This window comes from Fistularia commersonii, chromosome 2, assembly GCF_037954325.1.
Source record: "Fistularia commersonii isolate RoL2024-O1a breed Wild chromosome 2, RoL_Fcom_v1.0, whole genome shotgun sequence".
NCBI classification, from domain to species: Eukaryota; Metazoa; Chordata; class Actinopteri; order Syngnathiformes; family Fistulariidae; genus Fistularia; species Fistularia commersonii.
This window is the reverse complement of record NC_141285.1, coordinates 22092882-22106475: the sequence shown is the minus strand read 5'-3', so window position 1 is coordinate 22106475 and position 13594 is coordinate 22092882. Positions and strand designations below refer to the sequence as shown.

Sequence of the window (13594 nt, the reverse complement as noted above, 5' to 3'; positions counted from 1 at the left end):
CTTTCAATTTATAGATTTCTTTTTAAACCCCTCTGGTTAAATTGTTCTTTTGCACTCAAGCTGTGATGCTTTTTAATTATTTTTTTTCATATTTTCCAGACTCGGTTTTCCCTTGCCGACTTGATAATCTGTTGTTAATCTTTTACTGTGATCATGACGGAATTAAGATTTATGATGAGCGGCGGCCTGCCAGTGCAAACTGGCCGTTTGTGGGCCGGTCTGTTCTTGCGTTGACCTGAATCCTCTTGGCGCCTGTTCTTTCAGGTTACAAGGAGGACCTGATTGACAACCGGCCCGCAGCACAGTGATTTAAACATGCTCACCGAGGATTAACTTTTGCTGTAAGCCTGCTTGCTTTAATTAACAGATTTTGTGCGAAAAGCAGACAAGTCATTTATCCCCGAGCGCATATAAACACACATAACAGACACCAATTATAAGAGTAAGGTTGTTTTTTTTTTATTATTAATAGTACAAATGTTGCAATCATATTATTCAGTAGTGAGCATAAACAAAGATATTCCAATAAATATACATTCCTCCTGTTTTTTTTAAAGGTATATAAGATTTCATCATCATCATCATCACTAGAAAGACTTGTATATATCTACTGTGCACGTTTGCATGAAGGCGAGGGCATGCAAGCCGCAGTCGAAGCCGAAAACAACAGCATAAAGGTGAGCGACATTGGAAAAAGCTTGACACTGATCATTTAGATCGGAACAGTCACGAGAGGCGCCGCGTTGTATGCAGCTTAACCTCGTCCACGTTTCGTTTGGATTTTTTTTTCTTTAAAAGTGTGTCTGCAAAGACTATTAGGTGAAAATACATCAGTTCTTCCTCCGCTTGCTTTACACGTAATACATTCTGTCCCCGATTTTCAGGCCGTTTAAGTGCGTAACTGGCTGACCTGATGCTAAATGTGCGTTCTGTTCTGCGACTAGACATGCATTTCTAATGCCTGCCAGACCAGCTGTTAACTTAGCACCTGTTTGCACCCCTTTTGGGAAATTCTAGTCCTTATTTTACAAACTTGGTGCTTTTGGGTTCGCAAAAGCTGTATTTTGACCCGGTATGCATTGTTCAACAACAGAAGACACAGCACGGCGTGCATGTGGCAGATTAAAAACCGTGGCTTCTGTGTTAACGGAGCTGCAGTACATCCACATTTAAAATTGCAGTTCAAAAGGTATTAGTAGAAAAATGGTCAGTTTATCAGGGTTCAAAATGAGCCGTAAAAGTGGTCTGTGAATATTGACCTTAGAACAGGGTAAAATTGCAATATTCCTGATTTAGGATTAAGAGCCAAGTCCCATGAATGAAAACAGAAATGACAAGATAATAAAAAAAAAAAAAGCAGCAAAAGTAGAAATCTGTCCGCAATGCAGTTTTCAGATTATCATCGATGCAGTCTCTTTGACACAGTGCCTTAGCGGGAGCAATAATCATGAGGTAATATTCTCCACAATCTTTTTCCCATTACAGAGATACAGCTTTACGTACGAAACATATGTGTTTAGTTTTGGAATCAAGTGTATGACATTACCTGTTGTCTATTGTGAAACCACAGGATTCTTTATCAAATAATATGTATATGTAGTTTTTGAAGTTTTTGTAGTTTTTGTTATCGTTCGTACCCTCGTGACACCCGGCCAGACCCGAGCGCTGAATCATTTCTATTTGTTTAGATGGAAGGGCAAGACCTTTTGTCTCTCTGACTGGGGAACAGCCAAATGAAAAAAAAGAAAAGTGGTAAAATACCACGTCAGCACCAAAACACACTTGAGAGACCGGGAACAATTGTTGATTAAATATCCCACCATATGAAGAAAGAGTAAACAAAGAACTTATGCATTGGCTCATTATATTGCCATGGCTGTGGTCCAAATATACATAATGGTGTCTCTGTTCACTCTAAACCACCACCACCAACAAAACAAACAAAATAAAATAGATTAAATGTAGTGCTGTGCAAGAAGTCAGGCATAGCGGTATCCTCTAGATGGCAGAATTCATCTACAACGGCCCGGATTAGGTTTGTTATAGGGTTTTTGTCTCATAAATCCCTGTTCTACTACCGGGATCGGTAGTTTGTCTGTGGATTTGCCAGCATTTAATATGACATTATATTGAATGATCTGCCTGGTTCATCTAGTTTCTCCTCAAAATGACAGCAACCGCTTATCGCCAGAAGTACATTCTTCCATCTTCTAAAACAAAACAGGGGAAAAAAAACAAGAACATTGAATCGATACATCCGTTCATATGGGTTTGTTGGACTGATATCAGTCTCATAAAGTGACACGCTGTGGTTTAAAACACAACAACAGGAGCTTCTCCGTGTTTTAACTCCACGGGTCGGACACAGCAGAAGGTGCATCCTTGAAATTAAGCTGCAGCTCCTGCATCTGTCAGGCCGTTTTAAAAATTCATTTTATTGATCTGTCTGACAGCACAGACCCTCCCCCGACTGTAATAACTGCCCCTTTTAGTGTTTGTCCAATAAGTCACAACTTCGAGTTCGGTCTGCCGGGGCTTTCCTTTTCTTCAGATTTTTTTATGGGATCTTCAATGATTATCGGTGAGGATCCTCTCAGGTCGTTTCAGTCTCTCATTTACGCGATGAACATCTCACGGCTTCACACTTCTAGTTATGATCTTTTGGCGTTCGGTAGTAAACCGTCGAACCGCTCCGTCATATTTATGACAGCTCGGCGGCCGTAAAATGCGAAAGCCGACATTCGCGGCCTCGCTGTGACGACACCCTCCACGCGCCGATTGTGTTTTAAGGAGCCGCGGTGTGTGTGATAGTTTCAACGCCGAGTTCCACTCCGACGGACCGGCTCCGATCGATCTCCCGTCGAACGCCGCGAACCACGAGGCCGCTTCGCTCACTCAAGCTGATGAATGAGTGTAAAAGAAAACCATCATCGCATCGCTTGATATTCTTTGGATCTGATAAATGTACATTCAGATATACGACGGTTTTAAAGGTTTAACAACTTGCGCCATCTTTCGTTCGCTCCATCCACGGTTGAATCGATAGCTTGTAGCTTTCCGTGACGTCGCCGTCGGTTGTCCGACGTTTTTGTGCAGTTTCAAATATCGGTTGAACGCGAAGCAACTCAGAATACAGCTGAGCATGTGTAAAACTATATACACAGTCCAGGGTCTCCTCCACCACGCACCGGGCAGAGGGAAACGGACTTTCGGTACGGTAAAATGTGTGTGTGAATGTCGCAGCAGCTGCTTGTTTTACACTAATTTCATTTCCTACATGGGCATGCAGGTATCTCCCCCCCCCCTTTGCCACGTCCATTGTAGGTGGCATACAGTGTAGAAGGAATCAGTGAAACTTTGTCTGAAACCCTTTGTATGGAGACTTCAGCAAGGCAGGAAAGAGTTTCAATAAATAGCAGGGTTCAAATATCCTTAAAAAAAAAGGAATATATACATATGTGTATATATTTTGGCGTATTCTTCAACTGTCCATCACAGGTGCCAGATTGCAGAGGAGCATCTAGGTCCCTTCCAGAGTTCCTCTTGAAATGAAGCCCATGGGTTGTTTTTTTTTGCACATTTTATAGAAAAAAAAAAAATACAATAATAAAATGCTACAAAGAATTTCTTCAAGTCGGACACGTTGTCCAGAGACGGGCGTCCTCAGGGGCGCCTGGCGGTCACAGGAAGCCGTTGTAGATCTCCCTGCTGCCGCTGCTCTCGGCCGACTGACTGTGTGTTTCCGGGGGATGTTCAGGATAGCCGTCTTGGACCGGAGCCTGTTTGTTGTCAAGGTGACTCAACTTCACCTCCTGGTAATTGTCCGATATTTGCACCGATCCGCCGGATATGCTTTGGTGACCGATTTTGATTTTGCTCTCGTGACGCCAACCCTTGACCGCGGGGCGTTCATCGTCCTTGCGGCCGTTCTTCATCTGCGCCGGCGTGATCTCACGCTGGCCCTCCCTGATAGGCGCGGGTCCAGCATCCAGATGTTTGGCCTTGACCGGCGCCAGCCTGTTGTTGTGGTGCTTGTCGCAGATGGGGACCTTATCGGCCTCGAGGGAGCGAGTGTATTTCGAAAACCAGTCCCTCTCGAACGCCTTGCGCAGCTGCTCCACCACGCTGGAGTTCTTCTCGTCGGCGTGCTCCGGCTGTGTGATGACCAGACCCGCTCCCGCGTTGAAAGTGAACTCGTTGCCGACCCAGTCCAGGTTACCTGTCGGGGAAACAGGACAAAAAACTCCATGGTAAAAGGAGCCAATAACTTTTTGACCAATTTTTTTGAGTAGCTTTCATCTATTGTCAGGGAATGAATTATGTTTAAATGTGCGAATAATCGCGTTATGATGTTTTTGGGTGTATTTTTTTTTTTTAAATCCCTCATACAAATCCAGGTGAATTTCATCAAAACATAAGTGTTTCAACTGGAGAAAGCTTTTATTTTAAAACATTGATTTGCTCCTTTGCTGCTGATGAAAGCGATGCCCGAGGAAAAGCACTAGGAAAATGAATCATTGAGCTCACCCAGATAAATGGCTCTATCCGTCACCATAAACCTGTTGTGGTTAATCCCCTGGAGAGTGCCGTCCCACTGCACTCGCGGGTCGAAGAACTTCTGCACACACACGCACACACACACACACAGATATTGGTAAAGCGTGAACTGGAAAACAGCGTAGTTGCTTGCTACCCCATGCTTACGGCTTCCAGCGAGCAGTTGGCCTGATCCATGCAGAGACTCCTCAGGGACCAGACGAAGTTAAAAGTGAGAGGATCCGTGTTTTCCCAGCAGCTTATCAGCAGACGAACCCGGACTTTCCTCAGGATCAGAGCCTCCCGGATGACACCGTCGATACGAGACCAGTACCTTGGCGCGGACACAGACAAACGCGGGCAGATAGCCAGACGGGCAGACCGGGGATACCGCGCGTTCGATCACACCAGTCAAAACAAAGCGTCCCGCCTTTTTAATGGCGATGCTGTCAGACGATGCCGGGGGAAAAGGGGATTCCACGGCTGCTCGACTCACCTGTGAGAGCTACTGCCCAGGAGCGGCAGGTAGTCGGTGATGGAGATGTAGATGAAACGTTGGGCCTCTTGTATGACCTTGGAAATGGCTTCTAGGTCGCTGCTGCGATCCTTGGGGAGTAAAACATCCGGGGAGCTCTGTCAACAGAGGAGGAACACGAGATGTTTTCAAAGATGACAGGGGTTTCTTTAATATGACAGTGGTTAGCTAATGAACTCTGGGAGTTAGTGGTTGGAATCTCTGTATGATGTATTCTTGTCGTGGCAAATGGACTTGAATTTCTTCGCTTGAAGACTTTTCCCCCCATAACGTTACATGACATTAGAGTTCAGTCATTTGGCAGACGCTTCTGTCCAAAGCAACTTACAATTCAGTCACCGAAGATCCAAAGTACCGGTAGTCGGACGTCAGAAGTGACCACTCAGTCAAATAGCCATCTCAGAACCATGTACATACAAACATTCAGTTCATCATTCATTTTTTGGGGGGAGGGGAGGCTAAGTGCAATTATTAGGATAGTGCTTGGTGAAGAGGTATGTTTTCAGCTCCGGTGAAAGATTGGCAGCAACCTTGTTGTTCTGACCTTTTTTAAGAGCTCGTTCCACCATTGAGGTGGAACGGCTCTGAGTGACGCGGTGGTCGGTCGCCCAGAGGTGGCAGATCGGAGGGGACGGGTTGGGACATGTGGCTTGACCATAACCTGGAGATAAGACCCATTCACCGCCCGGTAGGCGAGAACCAGGGACTTGAACTTGATGCGGGCGACTACCTGGAGCCAGTGAAGGGACATAAGAAAGGGGGTTGTGTGGGAGAATTTGGGACGGTTGAACACCAGGCGGCCCGCCGCTTTCCAGAGGCCTGATGGTCACCGCTGGGGCATCAGCAAGGAGGGAGTTGCAGTAGTCCAAACGAGAGATGTCTAAAGCCTGGATGAGTATCTGCGCCGTATCCTCAGTCAGGAATCTGCGGATCTTCCTGATGTTGTAGAGGAGGAATCTGCAGGAACGTGTGACTGAGAATGACAGTTGGTTGTCGAGGACCAAACCCAGGTTTCTCGCAGTTGGGGTTTGCCTTACCAGGGTTTTGTCAATGGCGATGGCCAGGTCTCTGTGCGGACAAGAGTACTCTCTCATCCGAGGGGATACTTCATTTCTTATGACCTGTGGGGAGTTTGCGAATATAGCCGCCAGGGTTTTGGGTGGGTCTAGGTCAAGGATGGGCAATTATTTTGGCTGTCGGGACACATTTCTTATTTAATATTTAAGTGCGGTCCAACTGGGTATCATGTAGATTGAACAAAATGAAAATTGTAAATTCAATATTACATTTTTTTGGCATTTTATTTAAACTTTAGAGGAATGTTTTCTAGTTTTTCCTTTGTTTTAGTGTAAAGTGAGTGAACAGGTAAATTATAAAATCGTAATAATATAATGAACTGTTCCTCTAAAAAAATACATGATGAATGAATATTAAAAATGAATATTAAAAAAGAATTGATGAAATCACAACCTAAAAATGTTGTTGAGTTAAAAGAGAAAATCTTGTCACTGTGGGAAAATTTGCCACTAGAATTGATTAGAAATGGATTTTTAGCATGTAAAAGAGGAGGTATAATGTTTACAAGGCTAATGCTCGCTATTCTGGTGATTAAATCAATCTTTTTAAGATGCATTGTATTGTTTTTATGGTTTGTATAGAAATAAGAAAAGATCGTTTTAGCAATGTCTCTAGACGTTTTCCATCAAAAAACCAATTTGTTTTCAAATTTCAAACCAAAAAATACTTTACAAAGGTACTTTCCATTTTTGGAAAGTATAAAACCCCCTGATGTATGTGAGAAAATAAGGCGCACAAACACAAAGATTTGATTTCAGGCAGGGGGCCATAAAATATTGTTTGTTCTGCGAGTCTCGGACCCTCGGCTTGGAGTATCAGTTTGGTCGAAAAATGAAACCAACGTTCCTGAGACAGAGACCCCTTTGTTCCTTCAGAATACTATTTTCGCATTTATTAAAGACTTGGCTTATGAAAAGTGCATCCAATATTTACTCTGGCATGAAATGAGTTGTTCATAATCTGTGCGCCTGTTCGCTTCCCCTGTAAGAGCGAGGAGACTTAGGACCCGCTGTTACTTACCTATAGGGACAGGAAAGTTAAACCCCCATGACACAGTTTCCTCCCATTTGCATTTTCAAACTGTATTTAACAAAAACCCAAGTGAGGATGTGGAAAATGTCATAAAAAAAATAAGATAATTGCAGAGTGCATATGACGGGAGATGGCATTGGCTTTTTGGCTGATTTTAGACGAAGATTTTGCGCTGAATCTCAGCGATCAAACTGGGATATTCTCCCAACGGCTGTATTTGGGACTTGCCTCAAATTTAAACACAACTTAACTTCCCCGAGCGGGTCTTGTGAAGGTTTAGGATTTGTGTTTACATTGATCATTTCATCGTCTGACAGCTCAGCATCGCCGACTGATTTTGGCTGCAGGTGGGGATGACATCGGCATCAGTCATCCCGAGGGCGGCGATGATGCCGGGTCTCCTGCAGAGACAGGCTGTATAAAAAATTTACTCTCCCACCAAGCTGTCACCTCCGCTGGATGTCGCCTCTGCATCTCAAGTGCTGGCTGGCTGCTTAATGTGACGTGCACATTGTATATTCTGCACTTTTTAAAGTTAAACCTGTTGTTATGAAATCAAAAATCGTATGTATGGTATTTTAAGTCTGTCCTGAATCAATATAGGTGATTATCTGCAGGATCACAGAAATGAGGTTCCATTAAAAAAAACCTTAAAACACATACATTGTTAAATTAAATAAACCAAAAAGCCATTTGCATGCTCTATATTATTCATAATCCTGAGCACAGTAGTGGCCTAATTCCCAGGAGAACCAATTTCAATCTCGATTTGAGCTGGGAAGAGGTGAAATTCTCAAAGCCGCGACCAAAGCGCATGTGAATGAATCGGAAAAATCAGGACAGTCTGGAATATCAACGGCGAATAAAAAGAAATCCCCTTTTTTTTTTTTTTTTGTTAAACCCATGGGATTTGCAACCCAATGCTAACAGCTAATACGTGGCGATCGGCTCACGGTAGATCCGGATAGACAACGGAGGAGAAGACTAAACTGCAGCACGTGATTGAGATCTGCACAAAACATGTGACCATTAAACTATTTTGTGTCAGCTTCACTCGACCAGACTGGAATTTATGTCCAGTTGTTTTATACGATTTGTGACTGCACCTTATCTTCTGCGTAATGCAGTCCATGTCAACTTTCATAAACCCGAGTGTGAAATGACAGAGTGCAGCCTCAGTTCGGAAAATCAAAGTGGTCGTAGGACGTGAAGGACTCGTACATGAAGATGTAAATAAATCCTTTTTCTGTTTACATATTGGGGCGGCGCAGTAGTTAGCGCTTTGTGAACGAATCTGCGTCTACATACGATGTGTGAATGAGTGAGTGCATGTTTTTGTGTCTCTTTATGACGTCTGAATGACTATGTTTCGAAGTACCGTATTTTCCGCACTATAAGGCGCGCCCAAAAGCCTTTAATTTTCTCAAAAACCGACAGTGCGCCTTATAATCCGATGCGCCTTATGTGTGGATCAATATTGGTTAATTATGGCTACCGCAGTCAGGGGGCGTCGCCGAAGTAGCAGCGGTAAAAATGGTAAAGGTGAACTCCAGTCCCACATCACTTGTGGTGCGGGACGCAGAGTTCAAACCCAAGGAGATGAGTCAGGCAGTAGAACACGGGAAAACAGCAGCAGCGAGAGAATTCAACAATAATGAACGGTGCGGAAGGGGAGGAAGCGACAAGATGACCCGCGCCGAGTAAAGACGACTTAACAGTATTTCCCAACAACAGTATTGTTGCGAGATGGCAACAATTGGAGGACAAACTTGAACAGTGGGTTGTTGAACAGAGAGCAGCAAGTAGAAGCGTCTCTACAGTCACTCTTCAAATGAAGGCAACAGTGCTAGCTAGCGACATGAACATCAATTAATTTAGAGGCGGTCCTTCTTGGTGCTTTCGTTTTATTAAAAGCTTTGAACTGTGACAAATGGAGTTGGAAATACATTGTTTTCAATGAACGCGGCGCAAATACCGGTAAGAGCTACGTACAGTGCCGTGTTGTGATTGCACTAACTTGTTTTGGGAGTTAACGGAGTTGTCAGAACGTTGGTTTGTATTCTATTAATGAAGTTTGACTGACTTATCTGACTGTTTTGTTGACATTCCCTTTGGCGCAGCTTCACCTAGTGGATGCATAACGCAAACCCAGCCACTGCAGTAGTTTCTATTCTATGCGCCTTATAATGTGGTGCGCCTTATATATGAAAACAGTTTTAAAACAGGCCATTCATTGAATAATCCGATGCGCCTTATAGTGCGGAAAACACGGTGGCTCAGTGATTGACAGGTCCAGCATGAAACGGCTCCTGCCCCCCATGATCCTGACCGGAGGATAAGCTTTATAGACGATGACAAGGTCCATGAAGCTCTCCGTAATTAAAACTTGACATTTCCTGAAGAAAAATCGATCTCAACAAAGTAAGGTTTAGCAAGAGGTGACTTACTGAGACGTAAGCCTGAGCCTTGGTGCTGTTGAAGGTGAGATCGAGGGGTTTGTCTCTGTTGAAGAGGGCAAATAACCGCTTGGACCAGAAGGTGGGGATGAAATCCCTGTACTGGAGCCCCCAGTAGAGATTGAACACTCTGTGGAGATCCAAAGCCAAGCAGCTGCAGTTGTACACCAGCACTCCCAGCTCCTTCCTCTACATCAGGACCACAAGCACAGTCACATGACACCGCACGCCGTTAGCATCTTAAACTGAATGGATATAAGTACCTCCTTTACATTCATCTGATTCCTGTCAAAGTAACACGCCCTTTTAAGATACTTTCACGCATTTAATCCTGCAAACAGAGCTTCAGTCCTCTCGAGGCACAGGAACTTTGAATATTTATCCAATTACAGATCTTTGCCCGGTGCAGCGGAAGACAACGTTCTGCCCTCTTTTCATTGCTCCATTTTTCACTTTCATTTAAAAGAGGCACTTTGCATCCTCAGCTTGTTCTCCGGGACCCTCCATGGACGTACCGTACAATGAGCAAAGTGTCCACGTAAACGTCTGACAGCCTACGTATGAGCCCTGAGTGGTGTTTGCAGGGGCGATCGCGAACGTTTTGACCCCCGCGGGCTTTATTGCTGCAGGCCGGAGCAGCATCAGGGGCCCAAACCCCAACCCAAAAACGTGGGGGACGCACCCCGTGGACCTGCATTTCCCCCTTTTTTTTTTCCAGTTTTGTGATATATTATATGACTGAAATCTAATGGAATTTTTTCACATCATTTTTGTTTCACATGCAAACTTCACAGCAAGAAGAGCCCCTGGTCGGATTCTGACGGGGGCGGATTCAGTCTCCATGTGGGGTTCCTCCGGGGTTCATAGGAGACCCTAAATTCCAGCTCCCGAATAGTGAACGAATGAACCAAACGTTGTGTGTGTGTGTGTGTGTGTGTGTGTGTGTGTGTGTGTACTACAGTGGCTAGGGATCTCCAGTCCATGCTGGCGCTGCCGATGTAGAAGTGGCGTCTATCGACCACCCAGAAGGAGGCGTGGAGGTGGCCCTTGATCAGCGCCGCTGTGTTCAAATAGTGAATCTCAGCATCTGCAGAGAGAGGACAACGTTTCACACGTGAGAAACATTTACGATCCAAACAGGCCGATCGTGACGATGCAGATGGGAAGTTTTGATCTTTGACCTCTCTGTGGCCATTGAAAGCACTTAAAATCCGTGGATGGACAGAAACTACTCTTTATTACTCCCGATATTTCAGGTCATAATTTAACAAAAAACTTTTACTTGCTAATTTTAAGGTGAGTTTGATTAAAAATAATAACTGCTTCAGTGCCGAAAATGCAAAAAAATAAACAAACAAAGAGAGAGGAAAATATTCGCACATAATTTCCCGTTTCTGTAATTTTCCCTCCTCCCCGCGGATGCGATAATTACAGACATGAACACAAACACACTGATGACGTATGCACGTACACACACACACACACAGCCGGCAAAACAGAGGAGTCATGCAGCATCCCGTCTAAAGGACAGACACACACGCAGGAAGTAGAATACAAGAGAGCTGACTGTGTCTGGAGAGCATCATGAGCTCGCTGGAGTTGATCATCCCGCTGGAGATCTTCAGCTGGACTCCTTTCTCCTCCAGGCCCCGCAGCCTCGACAGCAGAGCCCGGCCCTGGGTGGTGGTGGTGGTGGGGGAGACAACCAGAAAACCCACGTTATCAATGCAGAACATAACCTTTTCCATATATTTGAATAACCTATCGATTTTTATCATGTATTTTTTGGATGTGAAACTTTTCTGTAACGTCTCCTCACATACGTCTCCTGTTCTAGCGAATATGAAATTAAATCACAACAACCTGGTAACTATCGCTATAAATATAAGATAAGATAAGATAAGATAAGATAAGATAAGATAAGATAAGATAAGATAAGATAAGATAAGGACAACTTTATTAATCCCGAAGGAAATTGTTGTGCCAGAGTTACAGAAAATATAACAGTAATAAATAATAAAAGAAAAGGCAGAATTAGAAATAAAAATAAACTATAAACTATAAAGTGTCTCAGTGAAACTATAAAGTGTCTTAGTAAACAAGTGATAAAACTATAAGTGTCTTAGTAACAAGTGAGGTAAGGAGTGCACAATAGTATGATAAAAGGAAAAATTGTAGTGTAGCTGTTATGAAATGAAATATTGCACAGTTCTGAATATTGCACAGTGAAATGAAATATTGCACAGTTTTTGTTTTTTTTAGGTTAAAGATAGGTTATAAATATATATTTCTCCGTTTATTTATGCTTGGAAGTTCCGAGGAATGAAGCGATTTAAAAATCCAGGTAAACTCAACGCATCGTTCATGTTCCGTCGCTCTCTGATGTTTTCGGGGAATGTCTAGGTTTCTTGGCGCCAGGCTTGAACATCAAGCGTGAAAGTAAAATCAGCGAATGTCTTGAGATCGCCTGCAAACCTGAGAGGAAGCTCGCTTTCCCCCTCTCTCTCTCTCTCTCCCCAGAGTAGGACATTTCAGGACGCCATTGCATGCAAAGACTTTTTAGATACGCCAGATCACCTTCTCTGATGAATTGCTATAGCAGTGTGTGTGTGTGTGTTGTTGCCATCGGCACCCCCCCCCCCCCTTTTTTTTCAGCTTAATCAGATTCCCCGCCCAGCCTCACCTGCAGACGAGGGTTTCTTTTTCAGCGTCTGCTGGCCGAAAGCTGGCCGCAAGGCTAGCGGGCCATTAGCCCCTCCGACCCCGGGGCCGGCCAGGAAGGGATTACTTTTCAATGAGCGGCCTAGGGCCGTCATTAGTCCTGACATATTGGTCTCAGACATATAGAGTGGTGTGTGTGTGTATGTGTGTGTGTGTTCCAAAATGAGAAGCTGACTTGAGGTGGCCTGAAATCACTTCAAATCACTGGTCCATGCTTCTGAGCTCCACTTCCGGTGCGCGGTTAACTTCCCATATCTCACGTTCCCTCAAGAATAGCGGAACCTTGACTCGGTTGCGCATCGACTCGGGAGTTTTCCGAGATCCGATCCGTTTTGCTTTGCGGTTTGAGCCCAGATTTTGGTTAGTAGCAAGCGGGGGTGAGTGTTTGGCACCGATTGTGGCCGCCGCTGCCCGTGAAGTGGCATTTAAAAACAGGTGGATATGCTGCCCGTCGCTAGGTAGCCCCAGAAAAAATCATGGAAAAACGTGAAAAACGTGTGGTGGACGCGTCCAGGAAGAGACGGAGAAATTGTTGTCGGTGAGATACGGCATCATCTGTGAGAAGGCAGGAGAAATTTATGGGAATGAGGCGTCGGAAGAGTCGTTCAGAACCGGTTTGATGGTTTTAGAAAGAGTTTAGACATAAAGTGTAGCAAAGTGTGCATGTTACATTTAGCATTAGGTGCGTAGCCAGTAAGTTAGCGATAGAGCACCGAATTAAACTCCCCACCCATCGTCCAGTCTTTGAGATAACGACACTCAATTACACCGCTTTATTTCTTTACATTCTCTTTCATGATGTTTTTTTTTAATTTAAATTATTTGTTATTTATGAAGTACATTTTTCTTATTTAAAAACCCACCAAAACCGGGGGGGGGGCTGGAACGGATTCATAGCGTTTCAATACATTTCAATGGGGAAACTTAATTTGAGTCATGAGTAAATTGCATTAGCGCTCGCTGATGGAAACAGTTCATCACATAAATCAAGGTATTGCTGTATATCCGGACCTTTCATTGACGCCGATGCATCGTGACACTCGATATCATCGTCGAGTCTCGTCCAACCGGCTGTCATGATATTGATTGTCTGCAGCTGGTTCCTTCTCCTCGGTCTCTGGATTGTCCCTTCCTGCTCCCCATTCAAATGTGATGCAAAGCGCTCAGCCGGAGCCCCTTTTGTCCTGATTTTACCCCCTGATTCCGCCTCTGGTGTTATTCCCGGTGATATCCCTGT

At 44.3% G+C, this 13594-nt stretch overlaps 1 protein-coding gene across 2 annotated transcripts in view; it reads right to left on the bottom strand.

The window, feature by feature from the left end:
- Positions 1-435: 435 nt before the first annotated feature.
- Positions 436-13594, bottom strand: part of LOC147236727 (inactive phospholipase D5-like) — a 74410-nt gene continuing 61251 nt past the window's right edge. For both annotated transcript variants that reach the window (XM_086172947.1, XM_086172955.1), the window contains exons 4-10: positions 11204-11312; positions 10596-10723; positions 9628-9825; positions 5033-5169; positions 4705-4870; positions 4528-4618; positions 436-4219 (exon numbers count right to left, since the gene is read on the bottom strand). In XM_086172947.1, the coding sequence (XP_086029073.1) occupies positions 3681-4219; positions 4528-4618; positions 4705-4870; positions 5033-5169; positions 9628-9825; positions 10596-10723; positions 11204-11312 (1368 nt within the window). In that variant the 3' untranslated portion in view covers positions 436-3680. The remainder of the gene's footprint in view (positions 4220-4527; positions 4619-4704; positions 4871-5032; positions 5170-9627; positions 9826-10595; positions 10724-11203; positions 11313-13594) is intronic.